General features: G+C 38.1%; 4 protein-coding genes across 6 annotated transcripts; 2 read left to right on the top strand and 2 right to left on the bottom strand.

Moving 5' to 3' along the window:
• Nucleotides 1–227: 227 nt before the first annotated feature.
• LOC308388611 (uncharacterized protein) lies at nt 228–5,310 on the bottom strand. 2 transcript variants are annotated; one of them, XM_080869442.1, is made up of 13 exons: nt 5,148–5,310; nt 4,108–4,151; nt 3,404–3,964; nt 2,807–2,866; nt 2,641–2,693; nt 2,412–2,556; nt 1,974–2,314; nt 1,649–1,877; nt 1,448–1,562; nt 1,163–1,274; nt 950–1,061; nt 566–678; nt 228–407 (listed from the first exon to the last, which is right to left on the bottom strand). In XM_080869442.1, the coding sequence occupies exons 3-13, from the start codon at nt 3,950–3,952 to the stop codon at nt 338–340; spliced, it is 1,899 nt and encodes a 632-aa protein (XP_080725568.1). In that variant the 5' UTR covers nt 3,953–3,964; nt 4,108–4,151; nt 5,148–5,310; the 3' UTR covers nt 228–337. The 2 variants fall into 2 exon arrangements, with proteins under 2 accessions (XP_080725568.1, XP_080725567.1); XM_080869441.1 differs by lacking the exon at nt 4,108–4,151.
• Nucleotides 5,311–6,208: 898 nt separating this feature from the next.
• On the top strand, nt 6,209–7,553 carry ch25hl1.2 (cholesterol 25-hydroxylase like 1, tandem duplicate 2; the record flags this gene model as incomplete). Its single annotated transcript, XM_080863180.1, has 1 exon — nt 6,209–7,553. One exon carries the CDS (start codon nt 6,209–6,211, stop codon nt 7,040–7,042), a length of 834 nt encoding a protein of 277 aa, XP_080719306.1. The 3' UTR covers nt 7,043–7,553.
• A 2,177-nt stretch (nt 7,554–9,730) lies between these two features.
• On the top strand, nt 9,731–12,873 carry tspan3a (tetraspanin 3a). Of its 2 annotated transcripts, none has more exons than XM_080861257.1 (7): nt 9,731–9,922; nt 10,831–11,022; nt 11,209–11,283; nt 11,502–11,603; nt 11,726–11,878; nt 12,016–12,131; nt 12,635–12,873. In XM_080861257.1, the coding sequence occupies exons 1-7, from the start codon at nt 9,860–9,862 to the stop codon at nt 12,702–12,704; spliced, it is 771 nt and encodes a 256-aa protein (XP_080717383.1). In that variant the 5' UTR covers nt 9,731–9,859; the 3' UTR covers nt 12,705–12,873. The 2 variants fall into 2 exon arrangements, with proteins under 2 accessions (XP_080717383.1, XP_080717384.1); XM_080861258.1 differs by having other exon boundaries at nt 9,732–9,922; nt 12,016–12,099.
• A 174-nt stretch (nt 12,874–13,047) lies between these two features.
• pstpip1a (proline-serine-threonine phosphatase interacting protein 1a) lies at nt 13,048–23,240 on the bottom strand. The gene is made up of 14 exons (XM_080861235.1): nt 22,011–23,240; nt 21,849–21,923; nt 21,686–21,720; nt 21,489–21,595; nt 21,306–21,368; nt 20,665–20,769; nt 19,175–19,220; nt 18,867–18,946; nt 18,215–18,313; nt 18,034–18,130; nt 17,770–17,854; nt 17,593–17,669; nt 16,791–16,888; nt 13,048–16,623 (listed from the first exon to the last, which is right to left on the bottom strand). The coding sequence occupies exons 1-14, from the start codon at nt 22,013–22,015 to the stop codon at nt 16,492–16,494; spliced, it is 1,104 nt and encodes a 367-aa protein (XP_080717361.1). The 5' UTR covers nt 22,016–23,240; the 3' UTR covers nt 13,048–16,491.
• Between the last annotated feature and the right edge of the window lie 194 nt (nt 23,241–23,434).

The raw sequence follows: 23,434 nt of genomic DNA, 5'->3' as shown, positions 1-23,434 counted from the left end.
CCTTTCTTTGCCAGATGACCTCTGAAAATAAGATTCTAATCTTAAGGAACATTTAATACTGCACTAACTAATATAATATTGCAAATACCAGGACACTTCAATGTAATTTAATGTTCTGTAAACTGACCTTATGGCTTAAAGGAGCACAAAGTCCTCTAACTGAAATCATATTTGATCTAAGAGTTTAAATACCACATTGTAATAATATTAACGGTTCTGACACCAAATGATCTCAAACACAGAATTTATTGTGGAAAAGGACAGTTTCATTGAAATAATGATTTGTGTATCGTAATGATTTGTGATAAAAGAATGCAATGAGGCTCTTCTTCACCAACTACTTCTTCTCAGCGGCTGCCTTCCTCGAAACCGTTTTGTTGGAGTTGCCATATTTCTGTCGATCATTTCTGAAGAGAAAGGAGAATAAAACCTTAATTTTTTAAAATCAGAGATTTTTTAAAAAAAAAAAAAGAAAGAAAGAAAGAAAGAAATAAAAAAGAAAAACTAATCCCATAAAATTTTAATTATTAGTTCCCAGGATATGAACCTTAATGTAATTAAGTACCTGCTCATTTTGACTTTGTTTCTACACCCCTGTCCTCCCTCCCAGTGGCTGGTGTACGTGCCTCTCGTCATCATGCCTCCACAGCTGACGCATGGCTTTCCATTGCCATATGGCTGCAAGAGCAAACACAGTTTGGATGACATTTTGTTATCATTTAGAGCCGTAATCTACCATGCATTTATATTCCCAGATGTAAGCAAATACATTTTTAATGAAAAATAATTAATTTGCAACTCAAACAGAGCCTTTCCTGTTATACATGCACTGATACTTTACCTTGGTTATTAGACTTTATATTAGACTTTCAATGAGCAGACTGTAAGGTTTACACTAATGTACAGACTGACAAGTAAGATTTAATGAAATTTCAAATCTATAGTCCACCTGTTCTTTAGCACAGAAACCACAAATCATGCGCGTGGCGAGTTCCATGGGGTGGTCCTGGTTCTCATCATGGCACACATCGCAGGGGTAGGTCCGACCACAGCAGGGAAACCTGAAAAAATGGGTACAAATCTTTCACCGACTCCCACGTGCATTTATTAAACCTCTTGTACAGACACATAAGAAAGAGAAAGGTCAGAGGGAGGACAATACCTTAGCCAGCGGTGGCTTTGTTTGAAATGTTTGCATGTTCCTTTTTCTGGCAGTGGCTTCCCTTTTTGCACAGCAGGATCTCTTAATGTCTTGTAACTGACACCACTTGACCCTGCACAAAATGAGAAAGCAAAACAGACACAGTAGTTTAGCCCTTGTGGTCTGATGAGGCGTAAGTTTATTTCAGTATCTATAAATGCTCATGCTTAATCGAGTAGCTTTCGTTTTTTAAACTGTTGACATATCCTTATATTGTAATGATGTCATATGTAGATGAGCTCTGACCTGTTTTATTGGTGCGAGGCTGAATGTAGTGAAATTTAGTGCTCTCAGCCAGGATGCTGAGTTTGGTGTGGCAGTTTTCACAATTGAACTCCTTTGTTTGTCCATAGGCAAGGTTCTGATGGAAAAAAACATTTGTTTTCGGTTGCATGAAATTTCACAGCGCAGCTGTTCTGGTATGTTAAGCATAACATGTTTCGTCACCTGCATTGGGCCCTCTTGGGAACACCTCAGGCAGCCCACAGTGAGTTCACACTCCTGAAGTACTAGGTCCACAGCTGTAGTGTTTTGGAGATCCAAGTAACCCAGGATATCACTGTAATGGTGAAGCATGCAGGGTCTGAATGCTGCACTTATGCTTGTGGTACAGTTTTCACACTGAGCCGAGCAGGGGGTCCTTCCAGTGAGTGTCAGGTCTGCAGTCACCTTACACCTGTAAACAGAGTTAGAATGTTAGAACTGTGGATGGGCTCTCACTCTGAAAAAACAAAACAAAAAACAGTGTCTGATGCTTTCTTATCTTCATTACCTGTTACACTGAAGAGAAACAGTAATTTGCGGGGCGACTACAGTGGCGGTGTTCTCTCCCAGCATCAATCCCAGCAGCTTTACCTCTGTGCCTCGGCGAGGGTCGCTGATCTTAATGTTCTCCACCAGATGACTCGTCTCCTCTTTCTCTGTCCCTTCATCACCACCTAGATTCTCCTGCTGCACCAACTTCCCTTCCTCCTGTGTCATTTCAATATCCTCATCTCTGTCTGCAGCAGCAGCATCAGACGCAGGCTCAGATGTTTCAGACACAGTTACCTGGAGCTCCTGATAGGGTATAAACTGCAGTCCAGCTTTTTCTAAATCAATGTCTTTTTTCAACTGCAAAAAAAAAAAAGAGCAAGAGAGAAAGAGATCTTGCAGGTCATTTTGATATATATACTGAGCTTGAAACACAATGATTAGACTTCAATCTCACCTGCCGGGCTCCTTCAGTAAACAGCCTCTCCAAGCTGCGATCCAGCCAGCGAAGAAAAGGCCTGAAAAGCAGCTCTACCTTTCCCATGAGCTGATTGGTCGCATGCTTGGCTTGAAGCCACTCCAACGATGCTTGCTGTACATGCCTATTTAGCAAAAGATTTTGTAGAGATGACTGCAACAGCTATCAATGCAATAAACACATAGAAATGAACCACAACTGCGTTTACCTCGCCATTACAGAAGGCAGATCCTGGTCCAGGGGTATATCCAAAGTAAAAATCTAAGAAAAATAAATAAATATCAAAATGATGACAAACTGTTCTTTCCATGACAATCATTCTTAGTGTGGAATATTAGAGGAACTGTGGTTTAAGAAGAAGCAGCGGTCTTTACCTCTTGTGGGTAATTGTCTGGAAAGCTCACCATGATGTCAATTTCTTTCAGATCAAAAGGCTGTAAGTTAAAATGCAACATCAGAATAAATTTCCAGGTAAGACTGCAATGAACTGCTATGTTCATTTTTTCAACCTAATAATATTACCAAAGTATTAAAGTTAGCTCATTAATAATTGTGAATTGTAGCCTAAATTATGATCAGACTGGACTTTTAGGTCTTACAGCAGTTGGTAGCTTACAGACAATTTAAAGTAGTACAACTGTAAATATTTATATACATGCTTAAATAAATAAATCTTTAACTCTTTCGCATTACAACAATTCAAGCTTAGTGTTTCAGTTTAACACTGGGCCTGAATTATCTTGCACCAATTACCAACTGAATTAAAATTTACTGTGTGAGCTTTCATATTGCCTTATGAATAGAAACAAACTTCAGTATTTGTTACTCTGTGACATCACTGGTCTTCTGTGTTGCTCTCAATTAAGGAGAGAACTTGCTTACAAATTAAAACAGAGTTGTACTGTATTAAGAGAAGTGATGTGTATATGGGTTTTCCCACTAAGCTCTTGAAGAACAAATGAAGTGTTTACCCAGTCTGGATCTGTGGCCTCTACAGTTGCACGGTAATAAGTAACTTTCCCATCACTACGTTCCTGAATAATCAGCTGATCTTTGGGAAAACGCTTCTTCAGCTGACCGATCTCTGTGTCTTGTAGCTGTTTGGCGATATCCTCTGTCATGTCACTCAGCTTCACCTCCTGAAGGACGCTGGGGTGAGGCACTGGTTGAATTCTCTGTTCAGCTCTCGTCTGATTGCCTGGAACAGGCTGGTCATCCAGTAGGGCTAACTGTGGTGGATGCCAGAACCGACATCTGTCTTCCATGGTGCAGTGTCCTGCGATGAAGTAGCAGCATGGCCGGCGGACAGGTGATGGCCTGTGGCTCACTGATGCAGCTGGGTAGGATGTGCTGACGGTTTCCTTCCCATGAGCTTTGCCATCATCTCTTACATGCAGAAATTTACACTTTTTCCCAAAGTTGCAATGACGTCCTTGAGAAAAGAAGCGGCACAGCTGCTGTGCTGGAGTTACTCCCTCTAAACCACCTTCTTCCATCCTCTCTTCCTCACTATTCACCATTGCTATTAATACCTGGATGAATAAAAACAAGTTTTAGACAGGCTTGGCCTATTCTACTAATACAAGCCTTCATTAAATTCAAGAAACAGATCATACAGTACTGTGAATTACAGGTGGGTGGATTGATATCAATAGTTTGTGCAAACACCACTCACTCCTTTCAAGCACCCTCGTCCCTGCTATGCTGTGATTTGTTGTCCTGCAGTCATGCGAGTGAGAATAGTCATCATGATTGTTACTTTGACATTCAAATAATATATCAGGCCTATTGTAACGTGTTAATTACTTGAGTTGACCGGAAAGAAATATCTCAGACATGAAATATGAAAATATCTGACTAAAATAACGCTTTTATGTTAATTTTCAAGGTTTTTTATTTTATTTTATTTAAACAGCACGTTAAAAACAAAACAAGTCGACACAAAGTCCTTTCCGGGCAACTTTGTTTACATTCCGGGTCTCAAAAGAAAAAAAATGTTTCAAAACGCTGTGAAATGTGTTTTGTTGTGTTAACTGACAGTGGAAAGCAAAAATCCCATCTTTATTTGTCATTAAAAAGCATTCAAATTAAGCATATGCATTAACTTCATTAATCCACACACGTTTCTCCCCTTCATAAGCTGGCTTCATGGGTATCAGTATTTGTGATACCGGCCTATTTTTACTTTGTATTGGAACACTGCCAAATTCTACAGTATCAGTGCCCTTTCGTTTAAATAAAATAAACTCTTTCAAGCCATGAAAGACGTGCTCATATACGCTATGGTGAGTTCTGAGCATGCGCAGTCCATTTGTAAATCGCAAACTGCGTCAGGGGATGGACTTTAACCAGTTTTATGTCAACTTGACCTATTTATTTTTTCTGTGAGCGTAAGAATGACAACGAAGTTAAATGCTTTTGCTGAAATTAGTTACACTTGACCTGACCGGTGTCTTTTGACCATCTCCACCACTTACAGCTATAACTAGAAATCACCCACCGTTAATGCGATATCATATCATATCATAAATAGCATATGGGCAGTATTTCTCTGTCATAATTACTAACTTAGCAGTAAAAAGCTAGTCAACATCGAAGATAATACAAAACTCAAACGCTCACGATTTAGCTAGCAAAGTTAGCTAAACTTTACGTACGACTGTACGCATGCTAATGTTTACTTTATAAAGGAGTTAATTAAAAAGACGAAATTACCTCGTTTATGCACGGAGTTTCTCGTAAAAGCTTGTCAAGCGTGATAACGACAAGTACCAGTCTTAAAAAAAACCCCTCAAACAACCGTTTAAGGCTGCTACATATCAGGTGACTGCACGGTCAGCGATACATGCTATAAAACGTCTTAACCGTGGACTGTAAAAACATCAGCGCAAGAGTTATGCGTCATAATATGCGACAAAAAGGCTTTTAATACTATTATTCCTCGAAACGTATTCGAATAATACATATAGGCTCCAAAATAATATGCACATATAAAAACTGGTGCCAGGGACGGTAAATAAAATATTTCTAGGTAGAACGAATTAAATAAAATCAAAGGAAACAAAAATAAACTTGAAAAAAATTGTCAGTAGCTGTTCTGGAGCCTTTGAGCACAGGAGAACAAAGCTAGCATGGATAATCCTGAACTGAGTGGCTAAAAATGAAATCCAAAACAGCTGTACAGTGAAAACATCATCCGCTGGTAACATCCTTTGTTATGAAGGAAAGCATCTGATAAGTAAATGGACTTTGTGGTGAGGCTATCTTCCTCTTCTGCCTTCTACAGTATGAACTGCTTTAAATACGTATGACCTTGTATTTAATTTTAAATATATTTATTTTCCTGTAAAGACCTGATAGTTGTTTCTATGGTTTTTCAGATTTAAAAAAAAAAATTCCCATTCTCTTTTGTCCTATATGTCTCTTCTTTAACTCATCTGTTTTTATGGCTAGACCTGTGCAAGACGTCACAGTATTTATTTTATATAAGTGAAAATGAAAAAATACACCAACCAAACAGGAGATGCAGCATAAACAGAAGACAGAATAATCACCTATATGTCAACAGTTCCTGTGTGGAGAGCTATAAGTTACCTGTTGCACAGGGTGTATAAATAATTTATTGTACCTGGCTGCCACTTGATACCACACAGACAGAAAAGCCTAAGCCGACACACACATGGAAAAAGTGTTTGCCAAAGCTGCTGTTTCTGGCTGAAGCACCTTCATTCCTCAGACACCTTCACTGTGTTTTTTTTTTTCTTTTTTAATTCATCATGGATCTTGTAGAAACCAGTGTAGATATTTGGATGAGTTGGTCAAGAGAAAAGTCTTTGCTGCAGCCTCTGTGGGACAGCCTGAGGCTCAACTACACAGACTATTTGCGATCTCCGCTCTTCCCCATTGTGCTGACTGTCTCTTCATACTTTGTCTTCTGCATCCCTTTCCTTCTTTGTGACATAATGGGGGATAAATGGCCGTGGGTTCAGCAATTCAAGATACAGCCGAGCCGTCGACCAACGGCCTCTGCATTGCTGCACTGTGCAGGTGTCACCTTGTACAACCATGTGTTTCTTGTGCTTCCAGCATCTGTGGCCCAGTGGGCGTGGAGGCCACCCGCCGACCTGCCAGACCAGGCTCCGTTCCTACTGGAGCTGATCGCCGGGGCGATAGGCAACCTCCTGCTTTTTGACTTGCAGTACTTCATTTGGCACCTGCTCCATCACAGGATCCGCTGGCTGTATGTCACCTTCCACGCCATCCATCACAATTACTCGTCTCCCTTTGCTCTTGCGACTCAGTGTCTTGGTGGCTGGGAGCTGGTTACAGTGGGCTTCTGGACCACCCTGAATCCTGTGATCCTGAGATGTCACCTGTTCACTACATGGGCCTTCATGGTGTTGCATGTGTATGTTTCTATAGAAGATCACTGCGGCTATGATTTCCCCTGGTCCACATCTCGTCTGATACCATTTGGCATCTACGGAGGGCCCAGCAAACATGATGTGCACCATCAGAAACCCAATACAAACTTTGCACCGCACTTCAGTCACTGGGACAAAATATTTGGCACACATGCTGATTTTAGCTTCTCCTCAGCTACGAAGTAAACTATTGCAAGCAGTGAGACGTGTGTTATTGTGCTTCTTTTTCAAATCATGTGCCTGTAAAACATATTTGCACACAAATAGAGCAAAATTACTGCCAGTACTGTGTTGATAGTTTTCTGTGTCTTTAGTGACAGTTGCCAATTCAATGAAAATGTTAACATTTGAACTATGTGCATAATCTAAATGTGTGGTTTCTAAACTTTGAAAGTGATCTTGAGCTTTGGGCATGGCTTATCAGTTTCTCCCTTATATGAAACCTTGTGTTTTCAGTGCATGTTTATTTTCTCTTAGTTTGAAACTACAACAAGAATGTATCTAGCAATGCAGTTGTGTAATCCTGAGTCAAGTAATGTGACCAGTGACATTTTATTACTCTGTGTTTAGTTGGTTCTTTTTGTGGTTATTTATTCTGACTTTATTCCCAGGGAAACAAAGAAGTTTTCATTGTTTTTAACTTTACTTATCTTTATTTATCTTTAAACTTTCATGCAAGCAAAAAAATTGATGTAACAACAGATAAACATCAGCTACTGCAGTATTTGCTCACAACAATGTTCTGCTGATATACTGTATTCCTAATGGTTGTAATTTAATAAATTTCTGTGTAAAAGCCACAACAAAAGGTACATGATATTTTAATGACCTGATTAGAGATACTTCTATTTTTTATTTTTTTTAGAAAGAAATTATCTTTTTAAATTTTAAACATTGTTCCTTCTCTGTTTTTGAGATCACATAACCTGACTAGTAATTCCACACTTGAAATGTTTTAAGTATGAGAGTCAAGGATGAGAATTAAACCAGGAATGTCAAGCATGGAGCCCTCAGGAAACAGCCAGCCTGATAGAAGGTCAATTTTGGCCCATTGGATGGTTTTGTTAAAGTGGAAAAACTGCTTATTAGAGCACAGGCAGGTGTCAGTGGTGATTTGTGATGGAAGATAGCAGCAAGAGTGAAAGTGAAGGTTGTAAAATCTGCTATGATGTATGGTTTGGAGATGGTGGCATTGACAAAAAAGACAAGAAACCAAGATGGCAGCTCAGGTTGAGCAGTGTGGAGACAAATTTAGAGAGGCAAGGCTGAGATGGTTTGGACATATGCAGAGGAGGGATAGTGGAGGAGAGAGGAAGACCTGAGATAAAATTAATGGATTTAGTGATTGATAAGGTGAGATCAAGGCAGATAAAATTGAATGGGGAACATAAAAGCATTTTAAATGTAGACAAATGATAGGAATCATAAAGATAAAACACTCGACAGTGGATCTATAAAGGTACAAAACTTTCACATGTTAACTGTTTCAGAAATGGTTAGCTTATTAGATGCTACTTATGTATTTGCACTTCTTTACTCATTAATAAAGAAGACTTTTAGAGGATTATATGTTATTGTGCAATAGTTGTACTACAATGTGTAGTTTGTGGCCTGTGAACTAAAATGAGTTTGACAACCCTTAATTAAACAGTCACTGTATTAGATGCACCTTACTAGTACTGTGTTTAGCACCTTTTGCGGCAAGACTTGTAATTCTTTGTGGCCTAGATTTAACAAGATACTGAAAACACTCTTCAAAGAGTTTGGCTCGTGTTTACTTGATAGCATCACACTGTTGTTTCAGATTTGTCAGCTGACAAAGGTGGCACTTATGCGGTCTTCTGTCACTGATGTATTGCATATTCAGGTCCTGTTCTACATACTTTGGTTGTAACAAGTGGTTGTTTAAGTTACTGGTGCATCCCTGTCAGCTCATTCAATCACTGCATATTTTCTCTTTTTCTGGCTGTTTTCTATTAACCCAAGAAAGGTTTGTGTGTGAAAATCCCAATAGATCAGACTAACAGAAATACTCAGACTAATCCAAAACAACAAACAATAAAATTGAACAGAATAAAATACAAATATCCTGTACTGTCCCTCATTGGCAAAATGCAGGTTTTCTAGCAGCAAGGTGGCAGGCAGCTGGAGCATGCAGCCTGTCACTTTAATCACCTTTCTTCGCATGCTGATGCTCAGTTTGAACTTCCGCAGGTGGTGTGTGAGTTGCTGCCATGTGATTGGTTGATTAAGTATTTGCGTGAATAAGTTGTTGAACAGGTGTACCTAATGAATTGGCCAGTGGGCGTATTTTCCATGAGGTGTCTGCAAATGCGGTACAGGGCATGCATTTTAGGATGCACATTGTCCTGTGGAAACATGCAGATAGAAAAATCTGATCCATGTTGATTCAAACAATTATGTCGGCACAGCAAGTTTGAAAAAAAAGACTGCCTATCTGATTACTGACTCAGTTTAAAGGGCAGATAAAACAGTATAGATCCACCTCTACACAACCATGCCACGTTCAGAGTTACTCTATCATGTAATAGAGGCTGATTTCATATTTGCATTAACGAGCAGGTGTAGAAGTGTACCTAACAAAGTGGCGGTGAGTTTATGTCATACCACTAGATGGCAACTAGCAGCTTTATATATAAATAAAATTGATATGTCGGGTTTTTAACATTTGCTACATTTTTATCATTTGTAACACAATAATAGCTTCTTGGCTTGAAAAGAATATTGCTTAAAGGCTGGTCAGATAAACCGGACAGTAAGCTTTAAGGCACCAGTCACCATTTCGGGGGCGTGGTTAACTTGTGTGTTTGTGCAGGGTGTGTTGTCGCAGTTCTGCTGTTGGGGGCGCTGTGTCGCAGGCAGCTGTCCAACGGTGTGTTGTTAAGGTTATGGAGAGTGAATGGTGGGGCCAGCTGGGAGATGTCTGACTAGAAACCTGCATTATTTTTCCGAAACGAACAGCTTTAAAAACTCGTGTTGACGATGGGGCAGTGTGGCATCACATCGTCGAAGACGGTGTTGGTCTTTCTAAACCTGATTTTTTGGGTAAGTTTGGAGGTTTATGTCGGTTTTAAACGTGCGTCACATTTAACCGGCTGTAGCTAGCTGTGTGTTTGTGTGCCGCCAGCTGCTTAGCTTGCTGCGACCTTTGTCTCACTAGTGACGGGCTAGCTTCAAGAGGCAGCCCAAAAACGTGACTATTGCTGATGAGATATTTAGGTTTCCGCTATGAGCTTATATTAAATGAACCATGTGTCATTACGTTTTATATTAAAAGATCTGTTTGCTATGTTGCTTCCTGAAGTGAAGCTACCTTTTTGTGTACTTGTGTGACATAGATATTGCTGTGTTATCATAACTTAAGAACTTTAACAGAAGTTTAAGCAGATGCATTATTTCTTTTTATTTTATTTGTTGGACGTGGCTACAAAGTAAATCTAACTCTCAGCATGTTTCTTTGAAATGTACTGGAGTATAATGTTAAGGTCCACTGTATTGTACATGATAGTCTCTGGGGATGAGGACAGTTAGTGCTGATTAACTGTACAGTAGTTATGTAAAACCGATCCTAGCATGTTGTTTTTAAGAATTAGAGTTCATACCTAGTGCACTAAGACACATGTGAAACGGCCCTATGGCAAAGGTCTGTTGCCACGGTGGCAATACACTTATTGTGCTAATCGCTGCAGCACGGTTGCTTCACAGCGAGAATGCGTTAGGTTCAAATCCAGGCTGGGGCCTTTATATGCAGAATTAGCATGTTCTCGCCTGTCTCTTTCTCATACAGTTTAAAGGGGGTTAGGTTAAGCGTGAATGGTTGTTTGTCTCTCTGTGTTAGCTTTTTACCCAGTGACTGCTGAGATAGGCCCTTGACTCTGAATTGAGTAAATTGAAACATAATACCTGAATGGATACTATTTATTGTAATGTTTTTTTTTTCTTGTCACCCACAGGCCGCTGCTGGTATCCTTTGCTATGTTGGAGCCTATGTCTTCATTACATATGATGATTATGATCACTTCTTTGAAGATGTGTACACTCTTATCCCAGCGGTGATCATCATTGCAGTTGGAGCCCTTCTATTCATCATTGGGCTAATTGGATGCTGCGCTACAGTGAGGGAGAGCTACTGTGGACTTACATCGGTCAGTAAACCAGTTTAAAGAGTGTGCTAAATATTAAAGGTGTAGTTCACGATGCATTATATAGTGCCCTGAATGCAAAACACCAAGCATGAATTAACAGGTAGGGTGAGTGTAACTTAAACCAGACCAAAGATAACCTTTTTGACAACTGTCCCTTTGTCTTTAATCTTGAAATTCAATCCACAGTTTGTCGTCATTCTCCTGTTGGTTTTCATGACAGAAGTGGCAGTGGTGGTTCTTGGATACATTTACAGAGCAAAGGTGAGGAAGTCAAATACAGCTTGCTACATGTTTGTTTGGTTTTTTTCTGAGCCTTTAGCACAGTAGATCTCTCTGATAACACCCAGCCAGTCAACCGCTGAAAATTCTATTAAGTGACTCTGGTGTAAAGTTGATTTGTTCAAGAAGATGTGTCAACAAACGCTTAGCTCTCACCTTTTTTTTTTTTTCTTTTTTTTTTTTTTTAAAACTCTTCCCAGGTTGAAAATGAAGTTAATAGTTCTATTATGAAAGTTTATGATGAGTACAACGGCACAAATAGCAACGCCCAGAGCCGCGCCATTGACTATGTTCAGAGACAGGTGAGGATAAAAATCATATTCTCTTTATCAGCTGTCTGTCTCTTTTGTGTGTGGTGTGTTTTGTTTTGTTTTTTATGTGTATTTGCAAGAAATTGACATTACTTTTGATTCTTTATCTTTAGCTTCAGTGTTGTGGGATTCACAATTACTCAGACTGGCAGCACACACGCTGGTATGAAAAATCAAAAAACAACAGCGTACCCATCAGCTGCTGCAAATCTAACATTGGAACCTGTACGGGGTCTCTTACTCATCCTGAAGCTCTCTACCAAGAAGTAAACAATCTCTTATCTCCTCACAAGTTGTCATGCTGGATACACATTTATTTATTTATTTATTTATTTATTTATTTTTAACGTGACAGCTTCTTCTTGTATATTCATCTAAATATGTATATTATATGCTTCTATAGGGTTGTGAAGCACTTGTTGTGAAGAAACTACAGGAGATCATGATGTATGTCATCTGGACTGCGCTGACATTTGCTGCCATGCAGGTATTTAACTCAGGAAGAAGATTGCTTATTAGGTATACCATGAATATTTTATTAATATTTTATTAATATATATTAACATTTTGAATATTACAGCTGGTTACTCAGAACTGGGTATCTATATTTCAAATTACTTTTAGTATGGAGTAGCAGGTGACAGGCTTCAGCTTCACACCACCTACTCCCAAGAAACCAGTTCCTCACTGGTAAAAACGTATTTGCACTTACCATGCTGTAAGTCAAAGGTGTCAATTGTAAGGCCCAGGTCAAATCCGGCCCCTAATTTTTAATTAATACATTTTCTGTAATGTGGGCTGCATGTGGTAAATGATGTAAAATGATTTTGGCATACCTTTTCTAAGCGTTAGAAGCAGAAGTGTCAAGCTATTCAAAGGCAACGACCACAGTGCGAGCCAGTGTTCCATGATGAAAACAACACATATTTTAAAGTCTGGTATAATACGTGCTGCTATACGTTGCAGGACTTCCCACCTTATAATGTGTGAGTACTTTTAACTGAGTGTTGCATTTCCTTTAGATGCTGGGGATGCTGTGTGCATGTGTCGTGCTGTGCCGGAGAAGCCGGGATCCTGCCTACGAGCTGCTAGTTACAGGGGGCACCTATGCATAAAGAGAAAGCATTTCTCACCATAACATTAATTAAGGATTTATAGGTGAGAGGATGAAATAATCTATTACCACACTAACCTTAACGCACTAACCAAGTTAACTTGTGTGTTTTACCTGTTTGTTTTTTTTTTTTGTTTTTGTTTTTTTTCCAAAAAGCTGTTGTCCAAATTATAAAGGTCATTGAGATTGAAACGTTGGCATTATTTGCTCTGTGGAAAGCATTGTGGTTGGAAGGCCCCGCTTATACCAACTGAAACCCGGTTTGGTTATGTTCAGAGTTTTTTTATGTGTGTAGTGCAGTTCCCTCTTATTTTTTGCACTATATATACACGGCTAACACATTGTATTTTTTTTTTTTTTTTTTTAAATCTGTCATGTACTTGAAAGAAAGAATATAATTGACCTTGTACTTCAACTGCTATTACTACTGCTACTACTATTCTACTATGAGAACTACTCCTGCAGCTCACGTACGTTTTAAACTTTATTTTTCATCAGCAGTATTCTGTCAAGAAATACTTAAACTGCAGTAGAAGTAAAGGTCACTGCATGTTTTTGTGTGTAAACTGTGTAACTTCACTGGCTTTTACTTATTTGAGCTTTATCTTTTGAATCAGTCCTTTTAGTATTTGGAGTGTAATGCATTGACTTTGTCCCTTTCTGTTTGCAGTCTACCAATGGTAGTTTTAGAACATGACTTGCTAAAATGTAGCAGCGGCAAGACTCCAGAATGTAATTGCAGCATATTTAAAATTAAATCGAATGTTTTCCGGTTTGTGTTTGTTCTTGTTGCTATCAAAGAGTCAAAAGGTCAGAAGACACTGGTGTCAAAAGAAATTACGATTTTAGACTCATATGATTTCTGGTAAATATCTCTGCTTTATTTATCTGAGAAAAACTTTGCAGCAACGCCCACTCCTGCGTAATCAGAAACCAGAGAGCAAAGAGTTGTTAGCCACATAATCTAAGAATAGACTGTTCTAATAAAACACAGTAATAGTATTTACTGCAATCATAAAGCTAACGGTGTTTTTTTAAAAAACAAACAAACAAAAAAAACAATAGAAGGTTTGTCTTTTCAGTTCAATTTAATAAATATAAATAAATGCGTTACATGCACTTGTGTTCAGACTACAATTATCTGCACATTGAAAATATACAAAGGCCTTTTTTTACATTTTGTATAGTATGCATTACTTCCACAGGCTTTTATATTGCTGCCACTAGGAGCTGTAAAGAGAAATGAGTCTCACAAGTTTCACAAATGTGTATGATGTGACCACCCTCTGCGTCTCCTCCTTCACTACATCCATTACATCTCCTAAGTTTCTCTAAACTGCTCTGAACTGTCCTGCTGATGTTCTCATTTTTAATCTTTCCCTTTTTAGCCTCAAAAGCATAAATTAAAAATTTAAATCTAATGTACAATGATTTGTGTGCAATTTAGAAATTTACAAATTCGTGCTCCAATTCACACCCAAACAGAAAACACTTTACCCACAAATCACAAATCTGATAATGTTTGCACTTCACTCTTTCAGCCCCAAACACATGCTGCATTTGAGTGCGAGTGGGACATCTGGGCTTCCTACATGACTTCAAATAACCTTTTTTTTTTTTTTCTAAATAAACAAAATACAATCATCACCTCTCATCTAGAACACATACGATTATCTATTACAGATACTACTCAGCAGCCTATGAAGATTAATAAATGGTCACGGTTATTCGTCTAAACTAACATTAATGTAAGCCTAATGAGTGATCGTGAACTGTCAGCATTTTGGCATCTGCAGATGTCAATTAGCTCCTAGCATTAATTTTTTATTCACAAGCCATTTTGATTTTATGTTTTCATTAGGCTTAAGTATTTGAAGTGAGAACTTTAATAATAGTATGTCATAGTTTATTATGAATAAACTATTCATAATAAACTTACAAAAACACATGCACTTTAAATAAATATGACACTAATAAGACATATCTATAAGTGTAATTAACAAATAAGCAGTCAAGTATAGACTGTTATTCCTGAACAGCTGAATTTGTTGAAAATAAATTGCACTATTGCTCACATTCAATCAATTTTAGGATTATGTGTTTAGTTTATTAGTCCTAAAATCTTTCATCTTTAGTGTCTTTCGCTTTACTTTTGAGGCTCTTAACTAACCGGTACACTCCCGTTTTAAAATGGAGAGAAATCAGCTAGATGTGTGGGTATTTGACTAAGCTGAGTAAAATATGGCTGTCATTGTTGACCCCATGTGCAAGGTGGTTTAAAATAGTTCATTAACAGTCATGCACGAGTCTAAGATTAATTAAAAAGTTTGATTTCACTGTGGCTTATGCAGAACACTGGGGAATAATGTTTTGTGGAGGCTTGATGCGTTGTACCACTGTCAACTACTAACTGTCTTTCCAGTTAGTTTCCCTTTCATGGTTCTGATTCCTCAAGTCTGTTAAAAACATACACAAACTGTCCTAGAAAGGATTTTTTAAAATCTGCAGGTAAAAAAAAACAAAAAAACCCCACTGTACTCTTTGTTTGTGTTTACTTAAAATATAGGGTGACGTCACTTCTCCCTTCACAGGTTCCACTGAAGTACACTGGGGTGAGACTGCAATACACACTACTGGATATTTGCTATCTTGTTTTGTATGTGGTCAAGAATAGTTTTAGCTGAGGCTCTGTCACAGCATCTTCAGCTTTCACAGGATGTTGAAAGCGGTGCTGTTGAAATTGTTCACACTGGGCCCTTTACCAGCAACCCTCTAAATTATGCGTGTTAAGATGTCGCAGTGTGCTGGCTTCCTGCACGTTTTGCAAACATTTCTTCCAGCTATAACTTTGAACTCTTAGTACCAGTAGCAGATATTGGGTCAGGGACTCTGCACAAAGGATATCTGCACAAAGAAATACAATAATTTTTTACTTCTATTTCCCCCTTTTTTTGCTTTTAAAGCAGATGTCTTTGTGACTTGTCTGTTTTATTTTGTTTCACTTGTGAACTACTTTATAGGTTTAACTATTAGCCTATATTAGCTTGTAGGTTTTACTACTTTAGCATATGCTATGCATCAGTCTGTATAGCATCTGTAATTGGTTTGTGTTCTAGTCGAGGGCTAACAAGCTATTCTCTTCATTTAGAAAATACACCTGATTTATTTGAATTAGGATAGGAATAAGCAGAAAACCCAAATGTCCCAGTTTTTATTCTAGCATTTAAAAACAACATGCATTTATGGATCTGTGCACTGCTGAAAGAAATGAGAAGTATCTCATACCCCAATTGCACACCTGACATGATCTGTCCTTATTAGATTACGGTCATTTAATTGACACCTGTAAGCAGAGGAAGCTTTTTGAAAGTGTAAATGATCAGATCTGTAAAGTCAAGCTTTAAAATTTGTGCATGCATGATCACCATTTATTCAAGAATAATAAACTAATATAAAATATTTTTAAATGTGTTCAAATGGCTTTGTATTTGGGTGTAGAGCACACATTTGTGCATTCTTAAAATTTATACACACATTTATACATCCTAGTTTGTGCTTGTAGATGCACATCTGTGACACCTTTGAGACTGATTTCTCTCCATAACAGGGTGTCAAAATTCTAAATCCTACAGGTGCTTCAGTGATACTTACAACAGAAAGGTAATGGCGGATAAGATGAAGCTCTGGGGTTATTCTATTCCATAGTCTTTACAATAGGTACACAGAAATGTAGCAGTTACACAGTCCTACATACGGCTGTTAGACTCATTCTTTAGCAAGATACGAGCCTGGAACCAGTCCAGAAATACCATTTCTTTTCACTGTCCACCAGCCATCTTCACCTTGTTCCAAGACAATCACAATATCTCCAACAGATAGAGGGAGTTCATCCTCTCCCTAAACAGGTACAGAAACAATCAAAGGGTGATCTTTCAAATCAGTCAAAATGCTTAGAACTAAAATGCAAAGATTTGCAAATAATGTTACTCTAAAACCTATTTTACTATGTTAGAGCCATGAAAATGTCTTATGTAGAAGTTAAAAATCCGTGCCCAGAACCTGACCTGTGCCACATAGTCGTATATCGCCTTGTATTCATCACTTCCCATTTGGGACGCCTGGAATCCAGGAATGGACGCATATACTCCATCTGATGTTTCTCCTAAAGACACATCACATGTTAAATGGACTCATTCTTATGTATTGCTTTTCTACTCCGCCGGAGTAATCAAACCGCTCTATACAACATGCCTCATTCACCCATTCACTTCTAAACTCAAGTGCAAACTAAACTACATTCATACTCCGATGAACGCATCGGAAGGCAACTTGGGGTTAGTATGCATGCCAAGGATATTTGGCATGCAGACTGGGGAAGCCAAGGATCGAACCACCAACCTTCCGATCAGTAGCTGATCTGCTCTGCCACCCGAGCCACAGCCACCCCGCTACTGTGTATAGCACACACACTCACAATATTTAGCTCAAAGTACACATCTGATCAGGTCATTTAGTTTTTGGTGCGGTGTGCAGCAGTATTACCATTCCCTTGTTCTGACCCCACAGCCAGATAACATCAGCTGATGTACTCTTTCACCAACTGAACCAGTTAGGCTCTAATTAAGGACTTTTTTAAAAAATTTGGAATCAAAACTTGTACTGTGTCAGATTCGCTGCTCTGCTTCCACATTTCCCACTATAACGTCATAAGCACAACCTTGTGTTCATTCCCGAGCTTGGAAATCATTTGTATAAAGAAGAACTTAGAGCTGTTCTACACCGTTTGTTACCAAGATTAAAAGACTTGCACATTTGTTTACTTCCAGTAAGAAATTGCAGTGTCATCCCAACACGATGGTACTTTACCTGCAGACTGGGGAACTCCTTCGTTGATGTTTACTTTCGAGCCACTGGAACAGTTCCCCTGCAGAAGATTTGAAAACCTAGAAATTGAGGAAAGTATTCAGTAAGGGATACACAAAAGATATTGAGCAAGAAGTACAAGCTATGTTTATTATTCTCTTGATGTGGTGACAATCTAACCTCTTCATGACTCCAACAAATCCAACTCCGCCGTTTCTCTCAGCTGTAGGATTCTTATCGTAGTAATTTTGATATTCAACTGGAGCTGTGGAAAGAAAGAAAAATCTGTTTTTACAGATCCAGTAGCCTGGTACACCATTCATCTTTCCTGTTTCCTCTGCTAAGCATTCCGTCGCATGCTTTAGAGTTGAAAGATAATATTAAAATGTTCAGCTTAGAACATATTCAAATCCAAATCAGGAAGGCAGCAGGTTGAATACCTACCTGGGGGGGTTGAGCCAGTGCTTTTCATCTCAACAAAGCCGTTGTTGTCTGTGACGATGTCACACATTTCCAGCGACTTCCTCACATTTTCATAGCACTGAAAGAACAGTTTGTCCAGAAAACATTGTAAGCATGCTACCTCTCAGTCCAATTCAGGTGAATGAAAAGCAGCTGCACTCACCTCATCTTCTTTCACACATTGCATTGATAAGTGGTTACAATGCACCCACAAGGCATTTCTAACAACACTGATGCGGTCTTCTTCTTGCTGCTGAAATATCTACAAAAGAGCAGTTTGAGTGGACACTTATGTTGAGGCTAGAAACTGTATTTATATAGTCTTAAAAATAAAGTGTTGCAACTAGCAGCTTCCTGCACAAGTGGAAACTTAAGCCTTCGGTGAGCTCAAAGTACAGGTTTTAGTACCTTGCCCCTGCCACCCCAAAAACAAACAAACAAACATTTTTTTAGATATATTTGAGCATGGGTTTTCATTTGTATGTAAATGTGTTATGAGTTGACATCTGCAAGTGTTCTTATAGGGTTGTGTGAAGTTGTTGAATGGTTAGTTCAGCTTTGTTGATCTTATCACATAAAGAGAGGTCTTATTGCCCGGAAATGTTCTGGGCACATTAGTGACTCACTATGTGTCACTATCCTCTGTGAATGGGAAGTATTACACTCGCTCAAAGGCAAAGCAGGCCTCAAATACTGCTATTTGTATATTCTATAAATATACAAATAGCAGTATATTCTAGAAAAATATTAAGCCATAGCGTGCCGTTTCAATTTGAGAGAGAAAGAGAGAGAAAATGCACATTTTAAAAGCATACCTCGCATGTGTCAGTGTGAGTCGATTCCCACTCTTGACGGATCTTGTCAAGCTGTTCAATGTTTGTCGTGTACTGTTTCTCTAAAGGAAAAATGAGCAAAATGCAAAAACCAAAGTAAACATTTTGAGTTTTAATGTTCAGTTTATCCTGAATATAAAATAAATAGCTGCACTTTGAGCTATTTATCGTGTCTTCAAGTAAAAGCGAAGTTCATAGGAGCACCAACCTAAAAAAAAATATCATGTCTTGTCAGTTTCCTACCTGCATTTCAAACATCCTACTTAATTTTGCTTATTAGTTGTCCTTACCAGCCTCTTCTGCAGCCTCTCTCCACTGTTTGGATTTGTTGTTCATCTGATAAATAAAAAAGAGCAAAAATATGAGACACAAAAAATTATAATAATGATAATACCACAATTAATATAAACGCACATATAAACCCACAGCTTATAGTTACTCAAACAATAAAATCAAACAAGAGGATTCAGTTTTAATAAAATGGAAAAATGGAATGGGATGGATGGATGGATGGATGGATATCAACATAAAACTAATTAGGTTTTGATTAACACTGACTCAGCCAATAAGTGACACCAAATTATTACCTTATTAATCAAAATCGTGAAGCAATAGGGGAACAGTATTAACATAGTAATAGTAATAACAGTAACTTGTTAGAATAGAATAGAATTCAACTTTATTGTCATTGCACATGCACAGGTACAGGGCAACGAAATGCAGTTTGCATCCATCCAGAAGTGCTTTAGTGATATAGATATATTACAATATATATTAGCAATAATATAGATATGTAAGTATATTACAGAAATGGGTCTCTTATGGTATTTTATAATGTACACGGTATGAAGCATGTTGTGAATATTTTATAACTATAAGTATGTACAGGCTGTAGTGAGTACAAGCTATGTACAGGATATGAACAGGATATAAATATGAAAAACTATACAGAATATGAAATAGTGAGATGTATCAGTTTACTTAAAATACAACTTAAAAGTGTCTATTTCTGTTCTTTTTTTTTTTCACAGAAAGAGGAACTAATGTGTCAAGTTTTAGACAAATAGGCAGCCAGTTTGGACTTAAGCAACAATAAATTGTTCAGGAAGTCATTCTAACACTTGACATAATCAGCTAATCCTCAGTTAATAAATTATATGTTCTCTAGTAACTCATTAACACTCAATGATCCAAAGTTTTACAAAAAGTACCCAGTTCCTGATTTCTTAGTAAATCTTCACCGTTTTTTGTATTTCTCTGTGTAAAGTTTTTTCATGCTTTCAATTGGAATATCATAGATATTGTTAGTGACTAAATGCCAGTGCGTAAGACACTCTTATTGTTAGTCAGTCAGATATTTAAACTACTTTGCTCGGAATGATGTAGATTCAGAGTTTAACTCTAGAAAACTTTTTTTTTCTTTTATGTTCCTCTGCTGAAGTTTTTCTAAGCTCGCCCTAAATTTAAAAACGTGTACATACAAGCTTGGCTTGATGCTTGATGCCAATACTAATGCTTGGAATCATTGACAACTCTGACAAGAATAAAACCTGAAACTATTAATCCACATGCACCAGTGAGTCTGAAAAAAATGTTTCCTGCAGTTCTACTGTTGAAATGATTATTCATTAAAAGGTTATAAACAGAGTCAACTCAAGCTTATTTAGCAATGTAAAAATCATATTTACTGATGGGGAAATGACTTTGCTCAGACTGAAACGGGTGAACTGGAACAAAAACAACAGTTTGGTCAAATAATCACACAGTAGAGCAAACCTACCTTTTCAATCTGTTTGGGGGTGGCTGTGGGGGCGGTGCCCAGCTTCTCAGCCGTTAGCTCTGCCTCATCTGCCTCTTTGCAGCGCTGCTCATAGGATCTTTTGGACTGGAAGAGAAATCAAACCGAAACCATGTGAAACTACAAAACCCATGCACTGCTCATTAAAACCTTGCTTTATGAGGCCTTGACAGGAAAGGGAGTGGGAGGTGGAGGGAAGAGACAGTTGGAGGGGGTTTAGTCAAAAAAAAGAAAGAAAAAAAGAGATGTCAAGCATGTGCACCCGGAGAAACAAAATAGTTCACTCACTTCCTTCCTCTCAGCAGAGAACAGGCATCTTTGTTTATCTACAGTGTAACACAAGGGTGCAAAATCTGCCCCCTTTTTTATATGCTGTATTGACTTTTTAAACAATTTGCCTTTTAAAACATGCACAACAATGCTTTAGGGTTACAGTGAGGCCCAAGGCCCGACAGGCCTTACAGAGAAACGTCAATGACATTGTTCATTCTATTTAAAGCCTTTTATGTAATGAATAATAAATGTCCTCACTCAAGCTCAAACCATCATGTGTCTGTGAAAGTAAAAACAATAACTACCACAAACCTGTGGTCTGTCATCATGATAGCAAGAGCTGAGCTCACCTCTAATGTTTTCTTGTAGAGAGAGACTTTTGTCTTCTGGACCTTCTCCATGATGACTTCATACTAAGAATTGAGAACAAAAGTCATTGCTGTTACCAGGAAATCACACAGAGAAGCAACCAAAAAAATAAATAAATAAAAATATCCTGCTTATGCAAACAAGATGAGCATTCAAATGGGCACCTTTTTCCGCTGTTCTTTCTGTCGCTCTCTAAAGGTCTCCATTCTCTTCACCTCCTCCTTTAGGAGCCCAGACAACTGAATGTGCAAATTTCCGATGTTTTCAATTTCTGAAAAGGGACAAGACATGGGGCTAAGAACATGAAGGATGGACCGGGTAACAACGGCTTTGGTAAAATAATGTGATATCTTTTGCTTACGTGTTTTCATTTCATCAAACGATGCTCTCAAAGTGCTGTGAAAATAAAACAAAGATCATTTATTTAAAAAAAAAAAAAAAAAGCGCCGAGTTTTTCTTATTACAGAGAATTATTGCTTAGATGCAGTAAGTATAGTGATAAGCAATTTCTACCTGATACCTACCAGATTTCATACATGCCCCCGGCCTTGCGGGCAATGGTGATAAGCTCTTTTCCATATTTCTCCTCTGCTGTTGCTCTGCATTGACATTTGGGAATAAATGCAGCCATATGTTAATGCAATAACTTTCAAATGTACAGATCTAGCCAAAATCATAGAGCCCACCTCATTTTCAAGAGTTCCTCCAATTCTTTGCACGTCCGCCGACCATCATTAAGCCTCTGAAGAATCGTCTCATAACCAACATTGCTGATGAAGTCTGATCCCTGGGTTGATAAAACACCAGCTATGCTCACTAACAAAGTTCTCAGCCATAATAGAAATCACACACCGATATTCAGTTTTGGAATGAAAGTAAAAACGAATCCAAAACCATGCTCATTTGTAAGAAAACGTTCCTGTTCCTCCACGTTTAAAAAATCAGTGATCACCTTTAGAGAGGAGCCGAATGACTATCAGTGAGGTTTGCTTAGATATTTTGAGACTGTTTTTTTTTTTTGCCATGGAGACACACACTGTGCATCTCACCAGCATTTGAATGGAAACTATTATATACTCTTTCACAGCAGGTTCTGAATGGAAAGCAACCGTGTGGGTAGAGTACCAAACATCTCTATTTATGTAAAAAAAAAAAGAAGCTACATTCATATAAAACACTGAGATAAGGTAGATAGAAATAAGGAAGAACATAACTTTGCGGTATAAAGTTAACCTTCTAAGTTATACAAGTTGATTGCTCTTTCTGACAACCCAGTTCTTGTGGTTTTGCTCGTGTATTTAGCACGGTGGCACATAGATGTTCTAAAATGACCTTGTATCCGCCCGATGAAAAAAGAAGCCCTCAACTGTGCTGAGCCACTTTTTTATTTATTTATTATGAAAAGGTTGAGCTGAGAAAGAATCCTTTACATCGTGTGACACTTCAGTCTAGATAAACTGGACATGATGACCACAATCTAGATATAAAAATGCTTCCACTGGTCATCACTTACTGTAACAATTCAGTGTGTTTTCAAATGAGAAAAAAAAAGCTGAATGATAAAGGAGTGAACTACCTATGGAGAGGCTATGACAAACTAAGTAAATCTCTGGTACATGCTTAGTAGTGTGCAGATACATTATGTAGTTTCAGAAAGTTTGGCTTCACGGTTCAATAAAACCTGTAGCCTACTTTATTCCTGCACATGCAAAGCACCCAGAAGTAAAGAAAAATTAGCAGCATGACAACGACTCACCCAAAAGGCATCTTTAAACTGTAATGTCATCCTGGCCGTATATTAAAAAAATAGTCCCAGCTGTAGAGTGCACTCAACTTTCAGCCACTTCTAACTCCAAGCAGCGTAGCTGGCTGTGGCTTGATACAAGTGAAACAGATCATGACACATTCAGGAAGCGAAGCTTCATGCTGGAGCTCACACTCACTTACTCATTTGATTTAAATGAGGAAGAGCTGCAACATGTCAGCACTTACCAAAAGCTGAAGTGATAGCGGACACTATTTAAAAAAAAAAAAACTGTAGCATGCAACCAAAACAAAATCTGCTTTGTTTAATGTGATTTGGATTCAGTACTTTTTCATGAAAACTGAA

Source organism: Rhamphochromis sp. 'chilingali' (genome assembly GCF_963969265.1).
Source record: "Rhamphochromis sp. 'chilingali' genome assembly, chromosome: 2".
Lineage (NCBI taxonomy): Eukaryota > Metazoa > Chordata > Actinopteri > Cichliformes > Cichlidae > Rhamphochromis > Rhamphochromis sp. 'chilingali'.
Note: the sequence above shows the minus strand (reverse complement) of the source record. Positions and strands in the feature narration are given on the sequence as shown.